At 42.9% G+C, this 24,061-nt stretch overlaps 1 protein-coding gene across 6 annotated transcripts in view; it reads right to left on the bottom strand.

The window, feature by feature from the left end:
- Window positions 1–24,061, bottom strand: part of lamb2l (laminin, beta 2-like) — a 152,613-nt gene that overhangs the window by 9,191 nt on the left and 119,361 nt on the right. For 5 of the 6 annotated variants that reach the window (XM_069939468.1, XM_069939473.1, XM_069939470.1 and 2 more), the window contains exons 31-32: window positions 9,360–9,567; window positions 7,579–7,720 (exon numbers count right to left, since the gene is read on the bottom strand). In XM_069939468.1, the coding sequence (XP_069795569.1) occupies window positions 7,579–7,720; window positions 9,360–9,567 (350 nt within the window). Of the gene's footprint in view, window positions 1–7,578; window positions 7,721–9,359; window positions 9,568–24,061 lie in introns of those variants that run through there. The other variant, XM_069939474.1, reaches the window with a different exon arrangement.

Genomic DNA, 24,061 nt, shown 5'->3' with positions numbered 1-24,061 from the left:
AGTTGGATGCCAAATTACGTTCGTGAAGGTTGCCTTGGCGGTAGCCAGGAAGTATCTAACGATTTTGTGGAAATCCGACTCCCAACTAAATACCACACAATGGAATGGAGAAATGCAGAGTTGCATTCCACTGGAGAAAATCACATACAATCTAAGGGGGAAGAGTATGGCAAACTTATTTGAGATATATTGGCACTCGGATGGATTAGTTCCTCCTTTCTAGAAACAGAGAAACTGTAATAATTATTCTCCAGTAGGAAAAGGAGAGTAACTAATGAAACAGGATATGACACAGGTGAAGAGCTTCTTTTCCGTTTAGGGTTTGTTGGTGTCAAAGGCCCCACTGATGTGTGTATTACTGTATTAATATAAGTTACTTGATGGTACGTTGCATTGGATGGGGGGGAAGGGATAAATACAGACTGTATATATGCAGGAATGTTGGAAAATTGAATGATTTGTTAAGTTTTGCAAGTCTGTGAAAATCATAAATAAAATATTCCAAAAAAAAGTAACACATGAAGCTTTGGTGAAGATGGGAGCGAATATTCAGCCAGTGGAGAACTTTGGTCAGGCTTTGCTTGTAGCAGCTGTTTGAATAAAGTTGTGTGAAACAGCAATGGCATTGCCCAGGATGAAGAGCTGGTTGATGCCGCTCGCCATTGGGATGACTCTCTTAAAGTGTCTCCTGATCCCTGCTCAGTAAGAGTCGCCTCAGTCAGAGGCTTCATCTATAAACTTGGTGCGGGGGGTGGGGAGTGGGGGGGCAAATTAATTATCTATAATGTTATTGTTCATCTTTCGGGCAGCTCTGTGGAGGGGAGAAACATACAGATGCAGCGATGGTTAAATGTTTTCAAAGAATGTAACTGAAAATAAAATAAAATGCTTTAAGGTTTATATATTCATACAAGTGAAGTTTGTTCAGTGTTGTATTTTTGTCTTTTTAACTGTTTATTCTTAATACAGGTGTACAGGATTTGAACGAGCAAGTCTCAAGGAACTGGAAAACATACTCATGCGGCATCCACCCATCCCCATAGGTGCCGGATACCAGGGGTCTTACTGTTTTTAATATGAGCAAGTTTTCATTCGCCTTTGGGGGAAGTGGTGTGAATTGAAAGCAACTTTCACACTTTTCTCATTTCCTCTTACTTTTGCACTAATTTATTTATTTTTAAATGTAATTTATAGCAATGTTTGCATTGTAAAGCTGCCGCAAATAAACAAATTTCATGACGTGTTCTAGACAATAGATTCTGATTCTCAGCCCAGAGTGGCTCAGTGATCCTGGTGTTTGCCTCCCCTAAGTGGCTGGATGACAGCATGACAGTGGTACTGCAGTGACACTTCAGAATGGGTAATCCCCCCTGAGCTCTGGCCTCAGGAATTTCTGAGCAGTTGCCCAACATTCCCAAGGTGGAGGGGTGGCAGACAGAGGTCACACCTGTCCTGCCAACAATGCAAGAGAAAGGGATGAGGTCCTGCAATGTGAAGTAAGGCAGAAGGTTTAAAAGCAGGACTTCGACACTTGTAATCTCTGAGTTTGAGCCACTGCCATGTGCTGGTGAGGGTGGTATTAGAGGATGGAGTGGATGAGTGCATGGCCAGGGTACAGGAGGCAGGGACGATGGGATACAAGAGGCTCAGCAGAGGAGGGACCATGGGAATTTCTTCTCAGGTGGAGGGGGGGTACCTGTGCAAGAGGCTCAACAGGTCATACAGCGTCTATAAGAAGTAACAGGTATCCAACATTTTGGCCCTGAGCCCTTCCTCAAGGTATGAGCAAAAAGCAGGCAGGTATCTGAATAAAACATGGAGGAGGAGGGGTGGAAAGGAGGGTGGAAGGGGCAGGCTGACTGGAAGGTTGCTTCACTGTGCACTGCAATAATGGGGACCTCCCAGTGGCCCAGCCATTTAAATTCTATACCCCAGTCCCACACTCACATGTCTGTCCATGGCCTCGTATGCATTGCCAAAACAAGGCTGCCTGCAAATTGGAGAAACAATACTTCACGTTCTGCCTGTGCACTCTCCAACCAAATGGCATTGACATCGACTGCTCTGGTTTCTGATAAACCCCTCCCCCATCTCTTTCCCTATCCCTGACTCCTTTCCTTCAGTTTGCCACCTCATCATTCTCAGCTTTTTCTGCTCTGCCTTCTGACCTATATCCACCTATTACCTGTTAGCTTGTATTCCTCCCACTACCCCTTCCTCCCTCCTTTCCTCCCTTCACCTACAGACCTGCATTTTGCTCATACCTTTTGCTTCCTAAAGTGGCTGTGTGACCTGCTGAGCTTTTCCAGTGCATTTGTCTTTCCTGCTTAACCCCTGTACAAGACAATGGTCTGCTCCTGCATTGGAGGGGGACTGGTAGGCTGGTGGGGAGACTTGCTGGAGTCATCTGGGAAGGTTTACTCTTGTTTGGAAGGGTCTTTGGACCCAAATTGGGAAAGGCTCAGCAAACATTTAGGGTGAGCTAAGTGCCCAGTAGGTGAGGCAGTCAGGGGCAGGACAGGGAGTGTACAAGGTCTGAAACTTATTTTGCCATGGGTAAGGCAGATGAACTCGGGGCGTGGATTGGGGTACGTGGGCCTGTGATTTTATAGCTGATTCAGAAACATGGCTGAGAGAGGAAAGGCATCAGCAGCTCAATGTTCCAGAGTACAAATGTTGAAGGCATAGATTTAGAGCTATACAGTATGGAACAGACCCTTCAGCCACGCTGGCCAACCTGGCATTCTGGGCGAGAGCTGGCCTTGGTGGCCGCCATGTTGGCTAGTGGCCAATCTCTCCCGAGAGCTGGCCTTGGGGGCTGCCATGTTGGCTGGTGGCCAACCTCTCCCGAGAGCTGGCCTTGGGGGCTGCCATGTTGGCTGGTGGCCAACCTCTCCCGAGAGCTGGCCTTGGTGGCCGCCATGTTGGCTAGTGGCCAATCTCTCCCGAGAGCTGGCCTTGGGGGCTGCCATGTTGGCTGGTGGCCAACCTCTCCCGAGAGCTGGCCTTGGTGGCCGCCATGTTGGCTAGTGGCCAATCTCTCCCGAGAGCTGGCCTTGGTGGCCGCCATGTTGGGATATTTCACCCTGTTTTAATTCCTTGTGTCCCTTTTATCCTGATTCTGTTGCTTAATATTCTGACGGTCAGACAGATTTTAGAGGCCAGTAGAGTCTGCAGGATGCTCGGGGTCTACAGCAACAGAGAGAATGAGAAGGATTCGGAGATAGAGAATGGAAGGAAATAGTTTTACTTTTTGGTATCGCAAGTAGGGCAATTCCGACATAGGTCCATTCCAACCGGTCATCCAGAACGGAACACGGACATGTCAGGGAGTACCTGTATGCTGAAAGCTTGCAGCATGCTGTTGAGCAGAGGGACTTGGGAGCACTTGTGCATAAATCGCAAAAGGTTGGTTTGCAGGTGATCAAGAAGAAAAATGGGATATCAGTCCTCATTGCTGGAGGGATTAGATTTAAAAGCAGGATTATTCTGCTCCAACTGTACAGGATACTGATGAGGCCTCATCTGGAGTACTGTATGTAGTCCTGGTCTCCTTACTGGAAAAAGGGTAGACAAGCCTCTAAGGTGGTGCACAGGAGGTTCACCAGGCTGATTCCAGAGATGAGGGGTTTAGTCTGTGGGGAGAAATTTAGTTGCCTGGGATGGTAGTCACTGGAATTTGGAGAGTGAGAGGGAATCTTGTAGAAGCAAATGGAAGGGATAGATAAGATCAAGGCAGGAAAGTTGTTCAATTATGGTAGTCCTATTTACAAATATACTTAGGGCACTTATTATTCTTGAATTCTCTGTCCCCTGTTCTCCCATATTCAAAATCTAGGTAGAAAAAAGAATTGGACTTACTGAACTGGATTCTGGATCCCAACTGTTCATTTATTGATTGATTGATTCTTTCTTTCTTTCTTTCATCTACCTTTTCTTTTTCTTCATTCTCTCTCTGTTCTTTCCTTCTAATTCCTATTTTCTTTTCAAGGGGTTTTTGTTGGGGGGGGAATGGATGGGAGCCTTTTCCCTTTTGGAACTTTGGACAATCTGTATGAATGATTCCTTTTCATTTATTTTATGTCTATGTGATGGTTAATTCTAATAGTTGATTGATCATAAAACGAAAATAAAATATTTAACAAAGGCCAGAAGGTTGTTTCCCCTGGTATGTGAGAGTAGAATTATGGCATTAAGATTTATAGACCATTTCAACACAGTATAGGCCCTTTGGCCTTCAATGTAGTGTCAACCCATCAAAAAAAAACTACTGAACCTTCCCTACCCTGTAACTCTCTATTTTTCTTTCATCCATGCACCTAAGAGTTTCTTAAATACCCTAATATTCCATTCCAGTCTGGCAATGCATTCCAGGCTCCCACAACTCTGTAAAAAAAAAACACCCCTGATGTCTCCCCTAAACATCCCTCCCTTCACTTTTGCACATGTCCTCTGGTGTTTGCCATTCTTGCCCTGGGAAACAGGTGCTGGGTCTCCACCCTGTCAGAATCTTGTCAACCTCTATCAAGTCTCTTCTCATCCTTCTATGTTCCAAAGAGAAAGATCCAAGCCCTGCTAACCTTGCCTCAAGACATTTTCAAATCCAGGCAACATCCTGGTAAATGTCCTCTGCACCCCTTCCATCACTTCCACATCCAGAGGTGACCAGAACTGAACAGAATGTTCCAAGTGTGGATCCAGGGGTTGACTTAGGACAGATATGAGGAGGAACTGCTTCTCCCAGAGAGTGGTGAATCTATGGAATCCTCTCCCTAATGGGGCAGTAGAGGCTGCTTCATTGAATGAATTTAAGACATAGTTAGATAGATATTTGCAAATATGGGAAATTAAGAGTCCTGATTAAGGGAGTTGAGTCCACGACCAGATCAGCCATGATCTTATTGAATGGTGGAGCAAACCCGACGGGCCGGATGGCCTCTTGTTGCTTATATTCTTGTGAAAATAGAGAGTGTCTAACTACTGAGCTGTGTGGTGTTTGCAGACCCTGTGGTTTTGCCTGGAGACAGGACGTGGAACTTGTGGTTGTCGATGGTTATTAAAGGGACTGGAATTTGTAGCTGCGGTTAGTTAGGAGATGGAGTTTTTGTTGTGGCTCCTTTGCACAGTTCTGAGCACCTTAGGGGTCCAGGGGCATGAGGGGAGAGCAGAAAGTAGCACGAGATCAGAGAGCATCCCTGCTGATCGATGGAGCAGGTTGAAGGGGCAGATGGTCTCACCTGCCTGGTCTGTGGTTGTTACTGACTGATCTATGGTGAGGGCGGTGGTGAAGTTAGGGGCTGGCGTCTGCAAGAGGGCCGGTTATGATAATTAGTGACTGACGATTGTGGTGAGGGTCGGTTATGATAGTTAGTCACTGGTGTTTGTATTGAGAGCCGGTTATGATAGTTAGTGATTGGTGATTGTGGTGAGGGCCGGCTATGATAGTTAGTGACTGGTGATTGTGGTGAGGGCTGGTTATGATAGTTAGTGACTGGTGTTTGTATTGAGGGCTGGTTATGATAGTTAGTGACTGGTGATTGTGGTGAGGGTCGGTTATGATAGTTAGTGACTGGTGATTGTGGTGAGGGCCAGTTATGAGTTAGTGACTGGTGATTGTGGTGAGGGCCGGTTATGATAGTTAGTGACTGGTGATTGTGGTGAGGGCTGGTTATGATAGTTAGTGACTGGTGTTTGTATTGAGGGCTGGTTATGATAGTTAGTGACTGGTGATTGTGGTGAGGGCTGGTTATGATAGTTAGTGACTGGTGATTGTGGTGAGGGCTGGTTATGATAGTTAGTGACTGGTGTTTGTATTGAGGGCTGGTTATGATAGTTAGTGACTGGTGTTTGTATTGAGGGCTGGTTATGATAGTTAGTGACTGGTGATTGTGGTGAGGGCCGGTTATGATAGTTAGTGACTGGTGATTGTTGTGAGGGCCGGTTATGATAGTTAGTGACTGGTGATTGTGGTGAGGGCTGGTTATGAATAGTTAGTGACTGGTGTTTGTATTGTGGGCCGGTTATGATAGTTAGTGACTGGTGTTTGTATTGAGGGCTGGTTATGATAGTTAGTGACTGGTGTTTGTATTGAGGGCCGGTTATGATAGTTAGTGACTGGTGATTGTTGTGAGGGCCGGTTATGATAGTTAGTGATTGGTGATTGTGGTGAGGGCCGGTTATGATAGTTAGTGACTGGTGATTGTTGTGAGGGTCGGTTATGATAGTTAGTGACTGGTGTTTGTATTGTGGGCCGGTTATGATAGTTAGTGACTGGTGTTTGTATTGAGGGCTGGTTATGATAGTTAGTGACTGGTGTTTGTATTGAGGGCTGGTTATGATAGTTAGTGACTGGTGTTTGTATTGAGGGCTGGTTATGATAGTTAGTGACTGGTGTTTGTATTGAGGGCTGGTTATGATAGTTAGTGACTGGTGTTTGTATTGAGGGCTGGTTATGATAGTTAGTGACTGGTGTTTGTATTGAGGGACGGTTATGATAGTTAGTGACTGGTGATTGTTGTGAGGGCCGGTTATGATAGTTAGTGATTGGTGATTGTGGTGAGGGCCGGTTATGATAGTTAATGACTGGTGATTGTGGTGAGGGCCAGTTATGATAGTTAGTGACTGGTGATTGTTGTGAGGGCCAGTTATGATAGTTAGTGACTGGTGTTTGTATTGTGGGCCGGTTATGATAGTTAGTGACTGGTGTTTGTATTGAGGGCTGGTTATGATAGTTAGTGACTGGTGTTTGTATTGAGGGCTGGTTATGATAGTTAGTGACTGGTGTTTGTATTGAGGGCTGGTTATGATAGTTAGTGACTGGTGTTTGTGATAGTTAGGAACTGATGATTATGGTAATTAGGGCTGGTGTTTGTGGGAGTTAGGGCTAGGTCTTTGAGCTGACATCTCAGTGTCCTTGACACTGACGGTCTGGAGCTCCCACTAATCTGTAGCTCAATGTATAGGAAACTTCAAGGCCCCGCTCAGCATCAGGAAACCTCCTGGTGACTGTAAAGTACCGGCAAACTGTCCTGGACCAGTGATCACAGACTGATCTTGAGGTAGTCACAGACGGCTGAATTCTGGGACAAACGAGTAAAAATAAACAAGAAGAATTTGGTGAGACTTCACTCAAGATGCAGCCAGGCCATTCAGCCCATGTGTAAAACACGAACATACTGGGGAAACTCAGCATCCACAGGAAGTCAAGGGTGACCAACGTTTCAAACCTGGCTCCTTCCCATTTACTCTTTAGACCCCATGATTGCCTCGCATTTCGCAGTGGTTCCCACCGTTCAATCTCACCCTCTCTCCAATCCAGTCTTAAGTCCTGACGGGTTGGGTTCAGTGTCCCGGGCCATGATTACCCCTTGCCCACCTCTCGCTGAAGGACTGCGGATCATTGAGTTCAACCTTTGCAGGGGACACCCCGAGTGTGGGCTGGAAACACTATGGACCTTCCTTGCTGCAATAAACTCTCTGCTGTCACTTGAACCAAAGCTGTACTCTTTCAGTGATTTCCCCCGTTCACCGCAGACAAATTCCATAGATCCTGCCAACTCCAGGCTGGGAAGCAGCTACCTTCTCGACTGAATTTTCCAAGGTGCTGGTGCTGTTCACTGCTGCTTTCACCAATTCCTCAGTCTGGTCCACCTTGGATTTTAGGGTACTGATGTTGGCAGCTGCCTGACGGACTTTCTCCTGGATCTTCAGAGCTTTCTTCCTGCAACACACAGCATCACAGTCAGAGTTTTACAGCATGGAGCCAGGCCCTTTGGCCAAACTCCTTCGTGCTAACCTAAGTTACTCCAACTTGCCTGTGTCCTCTGAACCTTTCCTATCCATGGACCTGTCCAAATGTCTGACACAGGACAATAAGAGAGGGTCACTGGGCATGGGTGGGGGTCTCACCCTCCCACCTCCCACTGATGTGATCGACCAGGATCGTCGTCTCAATTGAGCATGTAAAATCATTGAGGACCCCTTCCACTCTGCCCACAGCATCTTTCAGCTGCTCCCGTCAGGGAAGAGATCCAGGAGGATCAGAGCCAGCACCACCAGGCTGAGGAACAACTTCTTCTCACGGGCAAAGGAACTGCTCACACTGACCATCTCATATTCATGAAACAATAGTTATTTTTATATAGGAATACTTGTCCAATATATGTATTGTTTGACTATATGTGTGTTATGTCTGGTTTTGCGTCTGCATGTTTTGTACCAAGGATTGGAGAATGCTATTTCATGGGTTGTACAATCAGATGACAATAAACTTGACTTAAACAATCCCATTGTTTCCCACGAACCCTGTCTTCTGGCTTCTTGTTCCACACACACATCACCCTCAGTGTGAAGAAGGCAGGTCCCCTTCAAATCTTTCCCCCTCACATGAAGCCTATACTCTCTAGTTTTAGACTCCCCTCCCCTGGGGAAAAAGACTGTGACCATCTCTACGGCCCCCATGATTTTATAACTCCATTAGATTCCTTGGGAGCACCCTCATCTATCTTTGCTGACTCAGAGGGAGACGACAAGATGCTGGAGGGTCTCAGAGGGAGACGACAAGATGCTGGAGGGTCTCAGAGGGAGACGACAAGATGCTGGAGGGTCTCAGAGGGAGATGACAAGATGCTGGAGGGTCTCAGAGGGAGACAACAAGCTATTGGAGAGTCTCAGGGGGAGACAACAAGCTACTGGAGGGACTCAGGGGGTCAGGCTGCGTCTGTGAGTAGAAATGGTCAGTCAACGTTTCATGTGGGGACCAGAAGCATGAATTGACCATTTCTACCTGCAGGCACTGCCTGACCAGCCGAGTCCCTTCCACACCTCGTCGTCTGCTCAAGAGTCCAAAATATAACTATTTTACGTTTCTCTCAGAACAAACACAACAGATTCCTTGGGATAAACCCTCTCAGAGACTAGCAGTGCAGGAGATTGAGAGTGAGACCAGGATCAGTGATGAGGTGTTGAGGGATTGGGAATGAATGTAGCTGCTGTATTGATCTGCACTCTCACTCCCCCCTCTGTGTTCCCTCCTTCCCCACCCGCTCCGTCCCTCCCTCTAACCTGATTTCCACTCTCCCACTCCTCCATTCTGCACTTTAATTCCCCCGTGTCCCCTCCTTTCCTACCCCTCCCTCCCCACCTCCTGCTCTGCCCCCTTTCTACCCTCATTCCTACTCTCCTCCTGCTCCCATTCATCCCCTCTGCACTCTTGTTCCTCCTCCCCATGTGCCCTCCCTCCCCACCCGCTCCGCCCCTCCCTTTACTGTCATTCCCACTCTCCCACTCCTCCCCTTTGCACTCTCATTCCCCCCTCCTTCCCCCGCCCCTCCCTCCCTCGGCCCTTCCCTTGGACTGACTTCACTTTCTCTGCCTGCTTGCTCAGGTTCAGGGCGACCTGGAGATCCCTCCGGGAGTTGTTGAGAATAGTGTCCAGGTCCTCGATGTGCCCCATGGTGTCTCGGATGCTCTGTACGATCCTCTGGATGTCTAGCGCGGTGACTGGGAGGGAAATGTTCAGCACCAAGTTGGCTACCAGCTCGATGCTCTCGGGGTCCGCTCCCTCCACTGAAACACAAGCCACCTGATCACTGCCCAGCTTCCTGGCATTCCCCCTCCCACCAACACCCCCCCCTCCCCGCCCGCCATCCTGCTGTCCCAACCCCACATGCCCACATTCTGCAGGTGGTCTAACCACCTTCCCAAAGCTCCAGTGTCTGACAACACCCCCAGTGAGGTGGAAATAATGGTGCTGTTGCTGGTGCGGACCCAGGGGGAGCGGGGAGTGGAGATACTGTGCTGCTCCATGGAGTCCAACCACCTGGTCATGCTCCGTTAGGGCATTAAGCAACCTGTTAAAGGAGGCACCATTGTTTTTAACTGAAATCCTGCAACTGCAGGGTCTGGCCCCAAGATTGCAAATCTAAATAGGTCATATGCATTAAATGGTAGGCTATTGAGATGTGCAGAGCAACAAAGGGATTTAGGAGTTGTGGTAAATAGTACCCTCAAGGCTGATACTCAGGTAGATGGTGTGGTGAAGAAGGCATTTGGAATGTTGGCCTTCATAAATCGGAGTGTTGAATTCAAGAGTAGGGAGGTTATGATGAAATTGTACAAGGCATTGGTGAGGCCAAATTTGGAGTACTGTGTACAGTTTTGGTCACCAAATTATAGGAAAGATATAAACAAAATGGAGAGAGTGCAGAGAAGGTTCATGAGAATGTTGACAGGATTTCAAGGTTTGAGTTACAGGGAAAGGTTGTGCAGACTAGGGATTTTTTCTCTGGAGCGTAGAAGATTGAGGGGGGGGACTTGATAGAGGTGTTTAAGATTTTAAAAGGGACAGACAGAGTAAATGTGGATAGGCTTCTTCAATTAAGAGTGGGGGAGATTCAAACTAGAGGGCATGGTTTAAGATTGAAGGGGGAAAATTATAAAGGGAACATGAGGGGAAATTTCTTTATGCAAAGGGTGGTAGGGATGTGGAATGAGCTTCCGGCAGATGTAGTTGAGGCGGGATCATTGGTTACATTTAAGGAAAGACTAGATAGTTACATGGAGAGGAGAGGACTGGAGGGGTATGGACCGGATGCTGGTCAGTGGGACTAGGAGGGTGGGAATTTGTTACGGCATGGACTAGTAGGGCCGAACTGGCCTGTTCTGTGCTATAAGTGGTTATATGGTGGCGCCTGTGCTGGCAGCAGCCAGAAGAGGTTGAAGTCCTGGGAGAGGCAGTGGACCGGCATAGGGCACCAGAAACGGAAAGAACAACCCTGGTTGAGGAGGATAAGCCAGGGAGACAACCATACAGGATGAACCAGTGAGGGGCTCAGTGGCTGAGGGACCCTCACAGGCTGTGGGTGACTTGCAGTCGAGGGTCCTGCCCGGACTGGGGGCCGCTGAACACGGGCTCAAGGGAACCAGGTTTCGCAGCTGGGAGCCAAGAAGGTTCCAGGGGCTCCCAAAGAGCCACAGGCGCTGAAGGCTTTCAGATTGTGTCGGAGGCTTGGATCTTGAGTGTGGGTTTCTGGTGGATCGAACAGGCTTCCGTGCGGTTGCAGAGGCTGGAGGCGAATCCACGGACACTCAGTGATTCTGAAGTGGGTGCTCATTTGCTTCTCTTTCTCCCACACTGTAAGGGGCGCCGGGCAACACTAAATGGGGACCCTTTGTCGGCCTTACAGCCTGTTTTATTTACATGACAATCTAGATCTTGAGCGCAAGTGGCAAGTGTCCACGTGCTGACCAGCTGATTAACAGAATCAGAGTTTATTGTCATGAACCAGTGGTGTCACTCGGGTTGGTATCACCCAGTGTGGTAATTCATGGTGTCCCCCCCCCCACCCTCCCCACCATGGACCTCTATCCGCACCAGACTGTGCAGAATCTTTAATGTTTTTTGTACTAATGCTACCAACAGCTCTCTCTCAATATTGACATATCTGGTCTCCGCTGTTAGTGCTTTTGAGGCAAAAGCTATTGGTTTTCCTTCTTGTACTAATGCGGCACCAAGGCCTCTGTTAGATGCATCTATTTGTAGAGTGAGAGCTTTTTCTCTCTCTTAGTATCTCAACTCTAATTCTCTGCGTATTAGATCACTGAATGTAGTGAGATAAACAACTAGCAAAATTAAACTTACACCTTTAAATTACAATATCATACACACGGTCTAAATGTATTTACAAATACTAATTCCTACAATATTGTAGCTGAAACACCAGAAACTTTGACTGAAGCAGTGACTATAAAAACACCAGCAGCAACGAAAACAACAGCGTGTTGCTTGTGACACGTGCAGACGAAACCACATAATTCAAAGTGCTCGTTGTCATTGGGTAATAACGGCACCTCCAACCGGAGCAGCATTAGAAGGTTCAGAAAGGAAGTGAGCCTCGAGTTTTAACCTTGTAGGAATATTGATACATATAAGCTGGGCTTACGGAAAATGTTTTTGTTGTTATAACCAACTACAGGGATATTTTTATAAAAAAATTATAGATTTCTGCTGAAACACTGCACAAAAATTTTATAGACAGTCATTTTGGTGTCACCTGGTGCAGTCTGCACCGCCCCCCCTGCCCCCCACAACCCACCCCCCCCACCCCCCCCAGTGATGCTAGTATCATAAATGTCACAAAATTCATTTTGGAGCAGCATTGCAGAGCAAATATTGGTATAAATGACATTAATAAATAAATTTGTACAAAAATAATAGGAAGTGAGGTGGTGTCTGTGGTTCATTGTCCATTTCGAAATCCAATGGCAGAGGTGAAGAAGCTGTTTCTGTAATGCTTGGCTGTTCGTCTTCAGGCTTCTGTACTTCCCTCCTGATTTCCCACTCCTAAAGTTCACAATCTTCTCCTTGTTTTTGTTAAATTTGATGGCAAGGGTGCAGTTGTGGCATCACTCAATGAACTGATCAACCTCCATCCTATATGCTTCCTCATTGCCGGCTGTGGTCCTGCCGATGACCGTGGTGTCAGCGCAAATTTGTCGACGGCATTTGAATTGTGCCTGGCCTCATAGACGTGCATGTAGAGTGAACAGAGCATTGGGCTAGAGAGGAGGAGATGTTTCTAATTCATACTGACTGTGGTCTTCCGATGAAGAAGTCAAAGATCCAGTTGCAGAGGCGGGTGCAGAGGTTTTGAAGCTTTTAGTCCAGCACTGAGGGAATAATGGTGTTAAAAGTTGAGCTATAGTCCATGAAGTATGTGGGCTGGGTGATCCAGAGCTGAGTGGAGAGCCAGTGATATTGCATCTGTTGTGGAGTGATTGCGATGATAGGTGAACTGCAGTGGGTCCAGATCTTTACTAAGGTGCGAGTCAATTCTGGCCATGACCAGCCTCAAAGCATTTAATCACATTAGATGTACTACTGGATGATATCATGACACCGGACATTAACCTGAGCAGCCAGGATGAGATAATCCAGCCACATAGCAGCTTACGTGGACATGAAACAGGGTGTCAGGTTAAGTGTTGGAAGCCAACTGCCTTCCCCACCCTTCCTCCTCATGTGAGAGGGTGCCACCAGAACTCCTTAGCCCCTTCAGCCTGAGCCTCACACTGCTGACCCATCCCCAGACCTCTGGATCCAAATCCCAGCCTGGCCAATTAGACGGCTCTGAGCAGTCACCCTTCTCCAGATTTCTCCAACCCAAGCCTAACTGAAATATGTCAGTGTTATGCCTCTGTGTTACCTGGGAGGCTTTTTAAATAACTTAGAGATGCAAGATTCAAATAACAAAAGAGACTTTACTTATTGATGCCTTCCACCATCTCAGGAAACTGTTCACACAGACTCTATTCATGTACATACACCCCACAGTGGTGCACTACATTTACTACAGTGAGAAGGGTGTATTCTTTGGTTACAAAATAATTCACATTATCCTGACTATATAACATCCGTCCTTCTCAAGATAAAGAAAAATTTAGTCTTCTTTATCACTTTCTTTCCAGTGCAACTTAAGTAACTAAACTTGTACACTAGTTTATTTACACAACTATTTTTAAAATAGTTCTTATCGATATCGCACTGGCGACAGTATGTTCCTTCGCCATCTTGTGGATTTGGGTGCGACCATTGGGCTCTGTGTTGCTGCTACACGTGTAGATGACATAACTTGTTGTGCTTCACCTGACAACTGCAGTGTTGATGTTTCAGTATTAGTGGTTGTGGTCTCTTCACTTGATACTAGTGTTGCAGGCTTTGCTGGTATTAAACCTTTCTGCTTCATCACATCTTGTGTCGGCCGGATGTGAATTTTGTTCCTCCTCAGCTGGTTGTCAGAGTTTGTCTCGACAATGTATGATCTTGTTGTCTCAGCTTCTCTGATGACCTTTGCTGGGGTCCATGTTTTCAACATCGGCTCTTGAATATGCACATGCTGCCCTTTGAAGAGTTCTGGCAATGTTTGAACATGTTTGTTATAATGCTGGCATCCTTCTTGCATGTCAACCAGTCTTCTGGTTTCCTCCTGGTCTTCTGGAGGGTGTACTTTGCTTGAGAGAGTTGTTTTATATCACCTACCATTTAGAAGTTCTGCTGGGGACTTCATGTCAGCCCTTAAAGGAGTTGCTCGTAATGAAAGAAGAGCTAGGTCTGGATCTTCTTTTGTTTCACAACACTTAACCAGTTTCAGTTTGTTCTTGTCTTTCAATGAACCCATGACCTTTGGGGTAGTATGGGGATGATGTAGTGACAACAGACCCATACTCTGCAGCCAGCTTTCTGAATTCTTGTGACGTGAACTGTGTTCCATTGTCACATATTACTTGTTCGGGTATTCCTTGTTCAGCAAGGAGCGCTCTCATTTCTGAGCTGATAGTTGATGCTTTCAGGTCTTTCACCTTTTGACAAGTGGAAACTTAGAGTGATTACAGGCTACTGTTAAATACTGCTCTTGATTCTCGGTGAACAAGTCTGCTCCCACTGTGTGCTGTGGCCTGGCAGGTGCTTCTGTGGAAATCATTTCCCATTTTTGTTGTGTATTTCAGTACTTTTGACATATTTGGCATGTAACCACCATATCTTCAATGTCTTTGCATATACCAGTCCAGAACACGGCTGACTTCACTCTGAGTTTGTCTTTCTCCATTCCCATATGACCTTCATGTATTTTCTGGAGAATCTCTTTCTGCATTGTTTCAGGTATAATCACTCTTGATCCAATCAGAACACCATTCTCCAGCGATATGTCGTCTCTGTTAGACCAATATTGATGTATAGAAGGCTGTATCTCCTTTATCTTCTCTGACAATCTTTGTATTACTTGTTGAGAAAGCATTTGGAACACCTTGTCCTTACTGGTTTCTTCTTGGATCTGACTTTGTCTGTTACTGGCCACACTGACAAGATGACGCATCTTGATCCCCAAGGTCTTCCATTTCATATTTTTCATTCGGGGAAAGTTGTGACAAGGTATTAGCAAGCACCATCTCTTTGCCTGGTATGTATTTAAGTCGAGGTTGTAGCATTGTAGTTGTAGAAGTAATCTCTGCAGTCTAGCTGGTGCCATGTTTAGGTTCTTTCTCTGGATGTGTTCCAATGGGTGATGATCACTTTCCACTATAAACTTTCTTCCATACAGAAACTTGTGAAATTTTTTGCATCCGTATATGATGCCAACAGCTCTCTCTCAATATTGACATATCTAGTCTCCACTGTTGTTAATGCTTTTGAGGCAAAAGCTATTGGTTTTCCTTCTTGTACTAATGCTGCTCCAAGGTCCCTGTTAGATGCATCTACTTGCAGAGTGAGGGCTTTTTCTCTCTCATAGTATCTCAACTCCACTTCTCTGCGTATTATTTCTTTGAGCTGGTCAAAACTTCTCAGATGTGATGGTGACCAGTGAAATTCCACGTCTTCCTTCAGCAACTCTCTGATGTTTGCTGTGTCATCTGACGTGTGGGGTCAGAAGGAACTCATGTATTGGACCAATCTAAGGAAACTTCTGAGTTCCTTTCTGTCCTTTGGGTGCTCCATCTTGGCAATGACTTTAACCTTCTCTGAGTTTGGCTTTACCCCATCAGGAGTGCACACCATTCTGAAGAATTGGCGTTCCTTCTCCTTTATATTGCATTTGTCTGTATTAAGTTTAATTCCAGCTCCTCTTGTTCTCTCCGTGGCTTCATGTAGATGAAGATCATGAGCTTTTCCATCTCTGCCAAAAACCTGGATGTCATCTGCAATGCCAACAGAATCTTTACACCCTCTGTAGGTCTCATCAATCTTCTGTTGGAACACGTCCTGGCTCACCTTTAGACTGAAAGGTAGTCACAGGAACTTATAAAACCAAATGGAGTAATGAACATTGTTAATAGTGTTGATTCTCATCTAGTTTCACATTCCAGGATCCATTCCTAGCATCCAGCTGGCTAAAGATTTTGGATCCTGTTAGTTCCACTATGATGTTTTCTAGTGTCAGTGTTTGGTAGTGACCCATTTTTATTGCTTGATTTAAGTCTTTAGGGTCCAGACATATTCTCAAGCAGCCATTTGGTTTGTCTTTGACCACGATGGAATTTACCCAGCCAGTCGGCTCAGTCACTTTGGTTCTGGCCTGCATCCTTTCCATGTCCTTTAGTCCTTGCTTCAGCTTCTTTTTAACCTTGAGTGGGACTTTCCTTGGAGCAGGGATGACTGGTTTGCAATTTGGATCCATGGCAATGTGATATTCAAAGTCTCCAAAGCATCCAACTGAATTATCAAAGCATTCCGGGTATATGCTCATAAGCTCAGCCTTGTTTGTGACTGGAGGTTGGTTCTCCAAATGGAGTGTCTCTGTTGATCCTTTTGGATATCTTCTTCATCTGTATCTCATAATTGACAGAGATCAATTGCAACTCCCGGCAGCTATCCAGAGCTAGAGTTGCTGGTCCATCTGCATCTACCTCGTAGAACGTACAGAGGATGTTCTTTCCCTTATGGCAGCCATTGATCTTTGCTCTCCCTAGCTACTTAATCATGGGTCCAACATAGGCCATTAATGTGACATTTGCTGCTTCCAATGCACTGTCCTTTGGATACCCTTTTATGATGTTCTCTGGGAACATCTGGCGGTAGAGTCTGAGTGGAAGGACGTTGCTTTGTGATCCAGTCTCCAGCTTCACCTTTAAGCTTGTTCTGGATTGTCCTCTGTATTTGGGTCCCTTCTGTGCAACTCGCTTCCTTCTTTCATTTCACCCGACATCTCTTTTTTTTTAATTTTTTTATTTTTCACACCATAAACCACATTGATCAAGATACATACATTTTCTTTTTCAAATATATACAGTGTCATTTTCTCCCCCCCCTTCCCATCCCACCCTCCCTACCTCCCCTCCCATTCATTTAAAGTATAGAATCTAAGATACATTAAACCAGTCAAACAATGTTGTCACTCAATAAAAATAAACAAGAAATTCCACTGAGTCAATTTTTTTCATTTCATTCTCCTTCTGTCATTTTAGGTGGTAGATGTCCCCGGTAGGTTTTCTCTATTGTGTTTCATGTATGGCTCCCATATTTGTTCAAATATTGCAATATTATTTCTTAAATTATATGTTATTTTTTCTAATGGAAAACATTTATTCATTTCTATATACCATTGTTGTATTCTCAAGTTATCTTCTAATTTCCAGGCTGACATAATACATTTTTTTTGCTATGGCTATCCTAACAAATCTTTTTTGTGCACCATCCAAATCAAGTCCAAATTCTTTGATTTTTATGTTACTTAGGAGGAAGATCTCTGGGTTTTTTTGGTATATTGCTTTCTGTAATTTTATTTAATATCTGGTTTCGATTTCCCAAAATTTTTTCACTTTCTCACACGTCCAGATTGCATAAATTGTTGTTCCCATTTCTTTTTTACAATGAAAACATCTGTCAGATACTGTTGGGTCCCATTTATTTAACTTTTGAGGTGTAATGTATAGGCTGTGTATCCAGTTATATTGTATCATACGTAACCTCCTGTTTATTGTATTTCTCATAGTTCCAGAGCATAACTTCTCCCATGTTTCTTTCTTTATCTTTATGTTTAAATCTTGTTCCCATTTTTGTTTAGTTTTACCATTTGTTTCCTCATTCTCCTTTTCTTGCAGTTTAATATACATATTTGTTATAAATTTTTTGATTATCATTGTATCTGTAATCACATATTCAAAATTACTTCCCTCTGGTAACCTCAGACTGCTTCCTAATTTGTCCTTCAAGTAGGATTTCAGTTGGTAGTATGCCAACACTGTATCTTGAGTTATATTATATTTATCCTTCATTTGTTCAAAGGATAGTAATTTATTTCCTGAAAAACAATTTTCTATTCTTTTGATCCCTTTTTTCTCCCATTCTCTAAAGGAATCTATTGTAAAATGGATTAACTGATTTTGCGTCAGTAATAGTTTTGGTAATTGGTAATTTGTTTTATTCCTTTCTACATGAATCTTCTTCCAAATATTGAGCAGATGATGTAATACTGGAGAATTCCTACGTTGTACCAATTTTTCATCCCATTTATATAATATATGTTCAGGTATCTTCTCCCCTATTTTATCTAGTTCTAATCTAGTCCAATCTGGCTTTTCCCTTGTTTGATAAAAATCTGATAGGTATCTTAATTGTGCGGCTCTATAATAATTTTTAAAGTTTGGCAGTTGTAAGCCTCCTTGTTTATACCATTCTGTTAATTTATCTAGTGCTATCCTCGGTTTCCCCCCTTTCCATAAATATTTCCTTATTATTTTCTTTAACTCCTTGCAGAATTTCTCTGTCAAGTGTATTGGCAATGCCTGAAATAGGTATTGTATCCTTGGGAAAATGTTCATTTTAATACAGTTTATCCTTCCTATTAGTGTTAGTGGCAAGTCTTTCCAATGCTCTAAGTCGTCCTGTAATTTTTTCATTAGTGGATAATAATTGAGTTTATATAGATGGCCGAGGTTTTTATTTATTTGTATACCTAGGTATCGTATTGCTTGCATTTGCCATCTAAATGGTGATTCTTTCTTAAATTTTGAGAAATCTGCATTATTCATTGGCATTGCTTCACTTTTATTTGCGTTAATCTTGTAACCCGACACTTCTCCATATTCCTTCAATTTCTTATGTAATTCTTTTATTGATAATTCTGGTTCTGTTAAGTATACTATAACGTCATCTGCAAATAAACTGATTTTATATTCCTTGTCTTTTATTTTTATCCCTTTTATATTATTTTCTGTTCTTATCAATTCTGCTAGTGGTTCTATAGCTAACGCGAACAATAAGGGTGATAGTGGGCATCCCTGCCTTGTTGATCTGCTTAAGTTAAATTGCTTTGATATATACCCATTTACTGTCACTTTCGCCAATGGCCCCTTATATAATGCTTTAATCCAATTAATATACTTCTCTGGTAAACTGAATTTTTGTAATACTTTGAATAAATAATTCCATTCTACTCTGTCAAAGGCCTTCTCTGCGTCTAAAGCAACTGCTACTGTTGGAGCTTTATTCCCTTCTACTGCATGAATTAAGTTAATAAATTTACAGATATTGTCTGTTGTTCGTCTTTTTTTAATAAATCCAGTTCGGTCTAGATTTACTATTTTTGGTACATAGCCGGCTAATCTGTTTGCTAATAGTTTAGCTATTATCTTATAATCTGTGTTAAGTAAAGATATTGGTCTATATGACGCTGGTGTGAGTGGATCTTTCCCTGTCTTTGGTATTACTGTAATTATTGCTGTTTTGCATGAATCTGGTAAGCTTTGTGTTTTGTCAATCTGGTTGATTACTTCCAGGATGGGAGGAATTAATAAATCTTTAAATGTTTTATAGAATTCTATTGGGAATCCATCCTCTCCTGGTGTTTTATTATTTGGTAGTTTTTTTATTATCTCTTGTATTTCTACTATTTCAAATGGTTCTGTTAATTTATTTTGTTCCTCTATTTGTAATTTTGGTAGTTCAATTTTAGTTAAAAATTCATCTATTTTGTCTTCTTTCCCTTCGTTTTCCGTTTGGTATACTTGTTCGTAGAATTCTCTGAAGTTTTCATTAATCTCCGTTGGATTATATGTGATTTGTTTGTCTTTTTTCCTTGATGCCAATACCATTCTTTTAGTTTGTTCTTTTAGCTGCCATGCTAGAATTTTGTGCGTTTTTTCTCCTAGTTCATAATATTTCTGTTTTGTCTTCATTATGTTCTTCTCCACCTTATATGTTTGTAGTGTTTCATATTTTATTTTTTTATCTGCCAATTCTCTTCTTTTAGTTGTGTTTTCCTTCATTGCTAATTCTTTTTTCATATTTACTATTTCCCTTTCCAACTGCTCTGTTTCCTGATTGTAGTCCTTCTTCATCTTGGTTACATAACTTATTATTTGCCCTCTGATGAACGCTTTCATTGCGTCCCATAGTATAAACTTATCTTTCACTGATTCCGTATTTATTTCAAAGTACATTTTAATTTGTCTTTCAATTAATTCTCTAAAATCCTGCCTTTTAAGTAGCATGGAGTTTAATCTCCATCTATACATTCATGGAGGGGTGTCCTCTAACTCTATTGTCAATATCAGGGGTGAATGGTCCGATAATATTCTAGCTTTATATTCTGTTTGTCTTGCATACGAGCTGATAACAGGAATAGGTCTATTCTTGAGTATGTTTTATGTCTACCCGAATAATATGAATATTCCTTTTCTTTTGGGTGTTGTTTCCTCCATATATCCAAAAGTTGCATTTCTTGCATCGATTTAATTATAAATTTGGTTACTTTGTTCTTTCCGTTAATTTTTTTCCCAGTTTTATCCATGTTTGAATCCAAATTAAGGTTGAAATCCCTCCTATTAGTATGTTCCCTTGCATGTCTGCTATCTTCAAAAAAATATCTTGCATAAATTTTTGATCTTCTTTGTTAGGTGAATATACATTGAGTAAATTCCAAAACTCCGAATATATCTGACATTTTATCATGACATATCTCCCTGCTGGATCTATTATTTCCTCTTCTATTTTAATTGGTACATTTTTACTGATTAATATAGCAACTCCTCTAGCTTTTGAATTATATGACGCTGCTGTTACATGTCCTACCCAATCTCTTTAATTTCTTGTGCTCCATTTCAGTTAAATGTGTTTCTTGCACGAATGCTATATCAATTTTTTCTTTTTTCAGTAAATTTAGCAGTTTCTTCCTTTTGATTTGGCTACGTATTCTGTTAATATTTAAAGTCATATAGTTCAACGTAGCCATTTCATACTTTGTTTATCTTCCCTTTCCGTTTCCTCATCATCACCTTTCCTTCTTATCCATTTCAGCTTTCTTGTTTTGAACATTTTATAAGACAACATTTCTAAAACATCAAACATTTCCCTTATTCTCCTATCTAAAATTTTTTTAACCCCATTATCCCCTCCCCTTCCTGAGTTGCCCTTTATCCCTTTTCAGGCAACCACATCTCCCCTCTCCATTTGGATTTGCAAATTCACTTGCAAGCGTCAACTGATTTTGCAGTGACCGTAACTCCTCCCCACCCAGCCCCCCCAGAAAAGATTTCAATTTTCATATATAACAAAGGTCACTCTTTTAATTCCCTCCTTACTTCCTCTGTTCCCTTTCATTCCCTTATTAATTCTTATCTATACTCTATATATTTTCCTTTAAATACGGATACACTCATGTACACACATATATACATACACACCTATATATATGTATATATATATATATACCCATATACGCACATACATATAGTTCGTGGTCATTTTTACTCTCGTTACATGTCTTCATCTCTCTGCCTGTTTTGTAGTTGTTCTGCAAATTTTCGTGCTTCCTCCGGATCTGAGAATAGTCTGTTTTGCTGCCATGGAATAACTATTTTAAGTACTGCTGGGTACTTTAGCATAAATTTATATCCTTTTTTCCATAGGATCATTTTTGCTGTATTAAACTCCTTTCTCTTCTTCAGGAGTTCAAAACTTATGTCTGGATAGAAAAAAATTTTTTGACCTTTGTATTCCAGTGGCTTTTTGTCTTCTCTTATTTTCTTCATTGCTTTCTCCAATATATTTTCTCTTGTTGTATATCTTAAGAATTTTGCTAAAATGGATCTTGGTTTTTGCTGTGGCTGTGGTTTAGGGGCTAATGTTTTATGTGCCCTTTCTATTTCCATTTCTTCCTGTAATTCTGGTCTTCCTAGGACCCTGGGAATCCAATCTTTTATAAATTCTCTCATATTCTTGCCTTCTTCATCTTCCTTAAGGTCCATTATCTTTATATTATTTCTTCTATTATAATTTTCCATTATATCTATCTTCTGAGCTAACAGCTCTTGTGTCTCTTTAACTTTTTTATTAGATTCTTCTAATTTCTCTTTTATGTCCTCTACTTCCATTTCTACGGCTGTTTCTCGTTCTTCCACATTGTCCTCTCTTTTTCCTATATCTGTCATGACCATCTCTATTCTATTCATTTTTTCTTCTGCACTTTTAATTCTTCTTTTCATTTCACTAAATTCTTGTAATTGCCATTTTTTTACTGATTCCATATATTCTTTAAAAACAAATACATCCATTGTCTTGCTTTTCCCTTCTTCTTCCATTTCTATATGTTCTTCTTCTTCTTCTTCCTCTGGGTTGGTCATCTGCTGTTTCCTTGTTTTCTTTTTACTCTCTTCTTTCTTGTTCTCGTTGTTTTCTGTGTTCTCTTCCTGTTGTTGTGTTGCAGCTGTCATCCTCAGCTGTGGAGATCGACTCCTCAGCTGTTTCCCCCTCCCGTCAGTGTGTTTTTTTTCATGCGTGTCGCGCATGCGCAGTTGCGCACTTTTACTTGGCTCCGCAAGCCATTTTTGTAGTCCCGAACTCGGGACTTCCACTGACCTTAGGGAGCGGGCTTCTCTCTCCGCGGCGGGCCTCCTCGGACAGGTAAGGCCTTCATGTTCTTCTTCCGATGTTCTTTCTTCTTCTCTTCTTCCCGTTGCTTTCGACTTTTCTTTCTTTGCTGCCATTTTCTTCCCACCTTTACTTTTACTTTGTTTTAATTTTTATTCTTGTACCTTTGTGTATTGTGTATTTTTTTAAAACTTTTCCGGCGAGGGCTGGAGTTCCCTGACCGGCCACTACTCCATCACGTGACTCCTCCACCCGACATCTCTTGAAGGTGTATGGATGCTATGTCCATATTTGGGGGATGTACCTTGCATTAAGCCTTGAAATCCATAGCGTTTAATTCTATGATTAGACTTGGGTTCAAGGTGAGAAGCAAACTTCACAAATATCTACTCTGGATCATTTTTCTCCGCCCCTGTAAGCTCCCAGCTATTAAAGGCCTCGCTCCCCTGTCCAGAGAAATATAGAACTGACCTTCTCCTCTGCTATTGCATTTTTAAAATAGCTTTTGAATGATAATTTGCACCTGCTGAAACTTTTTAAACGATTCAACAATGTCTTCAGCCTCCCCATCCATCACTGGGTGAACTGCTGTTGCTCCAGCCATTTCTTTTCAGTAATGTTTTTTCTCTTCTTTCCATTCATATTTCAGGGACTTAAAATCAATTGTATGGCTTTATTCCTGTTCTCTTCTACTGGTGCCACATGTTATGTCTCTGCATTACTTGGGAGGCTTCTTAAGTAACTTAGAGATACAAGATTCAAATAACAAAAGAGACTTTACTTACTGATGCCTTCTACCATCTCAGGAAACTGTTCACACACAAGCTCTATACAAATACATATGCTCCACAGAGGTGCACTACGGTTACTACAGTGAAAAGGGTGTATTCTTACGCAGTAACAAAATAGTTCACATTATCCTGACTATTTAACCATCAGCAAAGCATGAGTGAAAGTAAACCCAGAGAGAGGGAAAATGTCGGTGGAGAGGAAACACCAGGCACTAGGAGAAACACAGGCAATAGGAGCTTCAACAGCGAAGGTGTTTGTGGATTCATTAAGGTCGAAGCAGAAAAATTAATCTCAAGAAATAAGCAAAGAAACAGAATATTGAATCAACATAGAATGGAGAACTCAGTAGTGCGGATAGAAGAGCCAGTGTCTCACAGCGGCAGTGACTTCGATTCAGACCCAACTTTGACTGTTGTGCTTTCTGTAGGAAGTTTGCACATTCCCCGTTATCCCTGGGGTCTTTGGTGTCCACCCCGCTCCACAAGATGTGCAGGTTGCTAGAATGACACTCTGTGTCTGACACTGGGACTGTATGATGAGACGGTGCGGAGGGAGCTTCACTCTGTGTTTGACGCTGGGAGTGTGTGATGAGTCGGTGTGGAGGGAGCTTCACTCTGTCTGACCCTGGGAATGTGTGATGAGACGGTGTGGAGGGAGCTTCATTCTATCTGACCCTGGGAGTGTCTGATGGGATAGTGTGGAGGGAACTTCACTCTGTGTTTGACGATGGGAGTGTGTAATGAGACGGTGTGGAGGGAGCTTCATTCTGTCTGACCCTGGGAGTGTCTGATGGGATAGTGTGGAGGGAACTTCACTCTGTGTCTGACCCTGGGAGTGTGTGATGAGACGGTGTGGAGGGAGCTTCAATCTGTGTTCGACGCTGGGAGTGTGTGATGGGATAGAGTT

This window comes from Narcine bancroftii, chromosome 5, assembly GCF_036971445.1.
Source record: "Narcine bancroftii isolate sNarBan1 chromosome 5, sNarBan1.hap1, whole genome shotgun sequence".
In the NCBI taxonomy this organism is placed as follows: Eukaryota; Metazoa; Chordata; class Chondrichthyes; order Torpediniformes; family Narcinidae; genus Narcine; species Narcine bancroftii.
The sequence above is the reverse complement of the archived record's forward strand: the minus strand, read 5'-3'. Positions and strand labels throughout refer to the sequence as shown.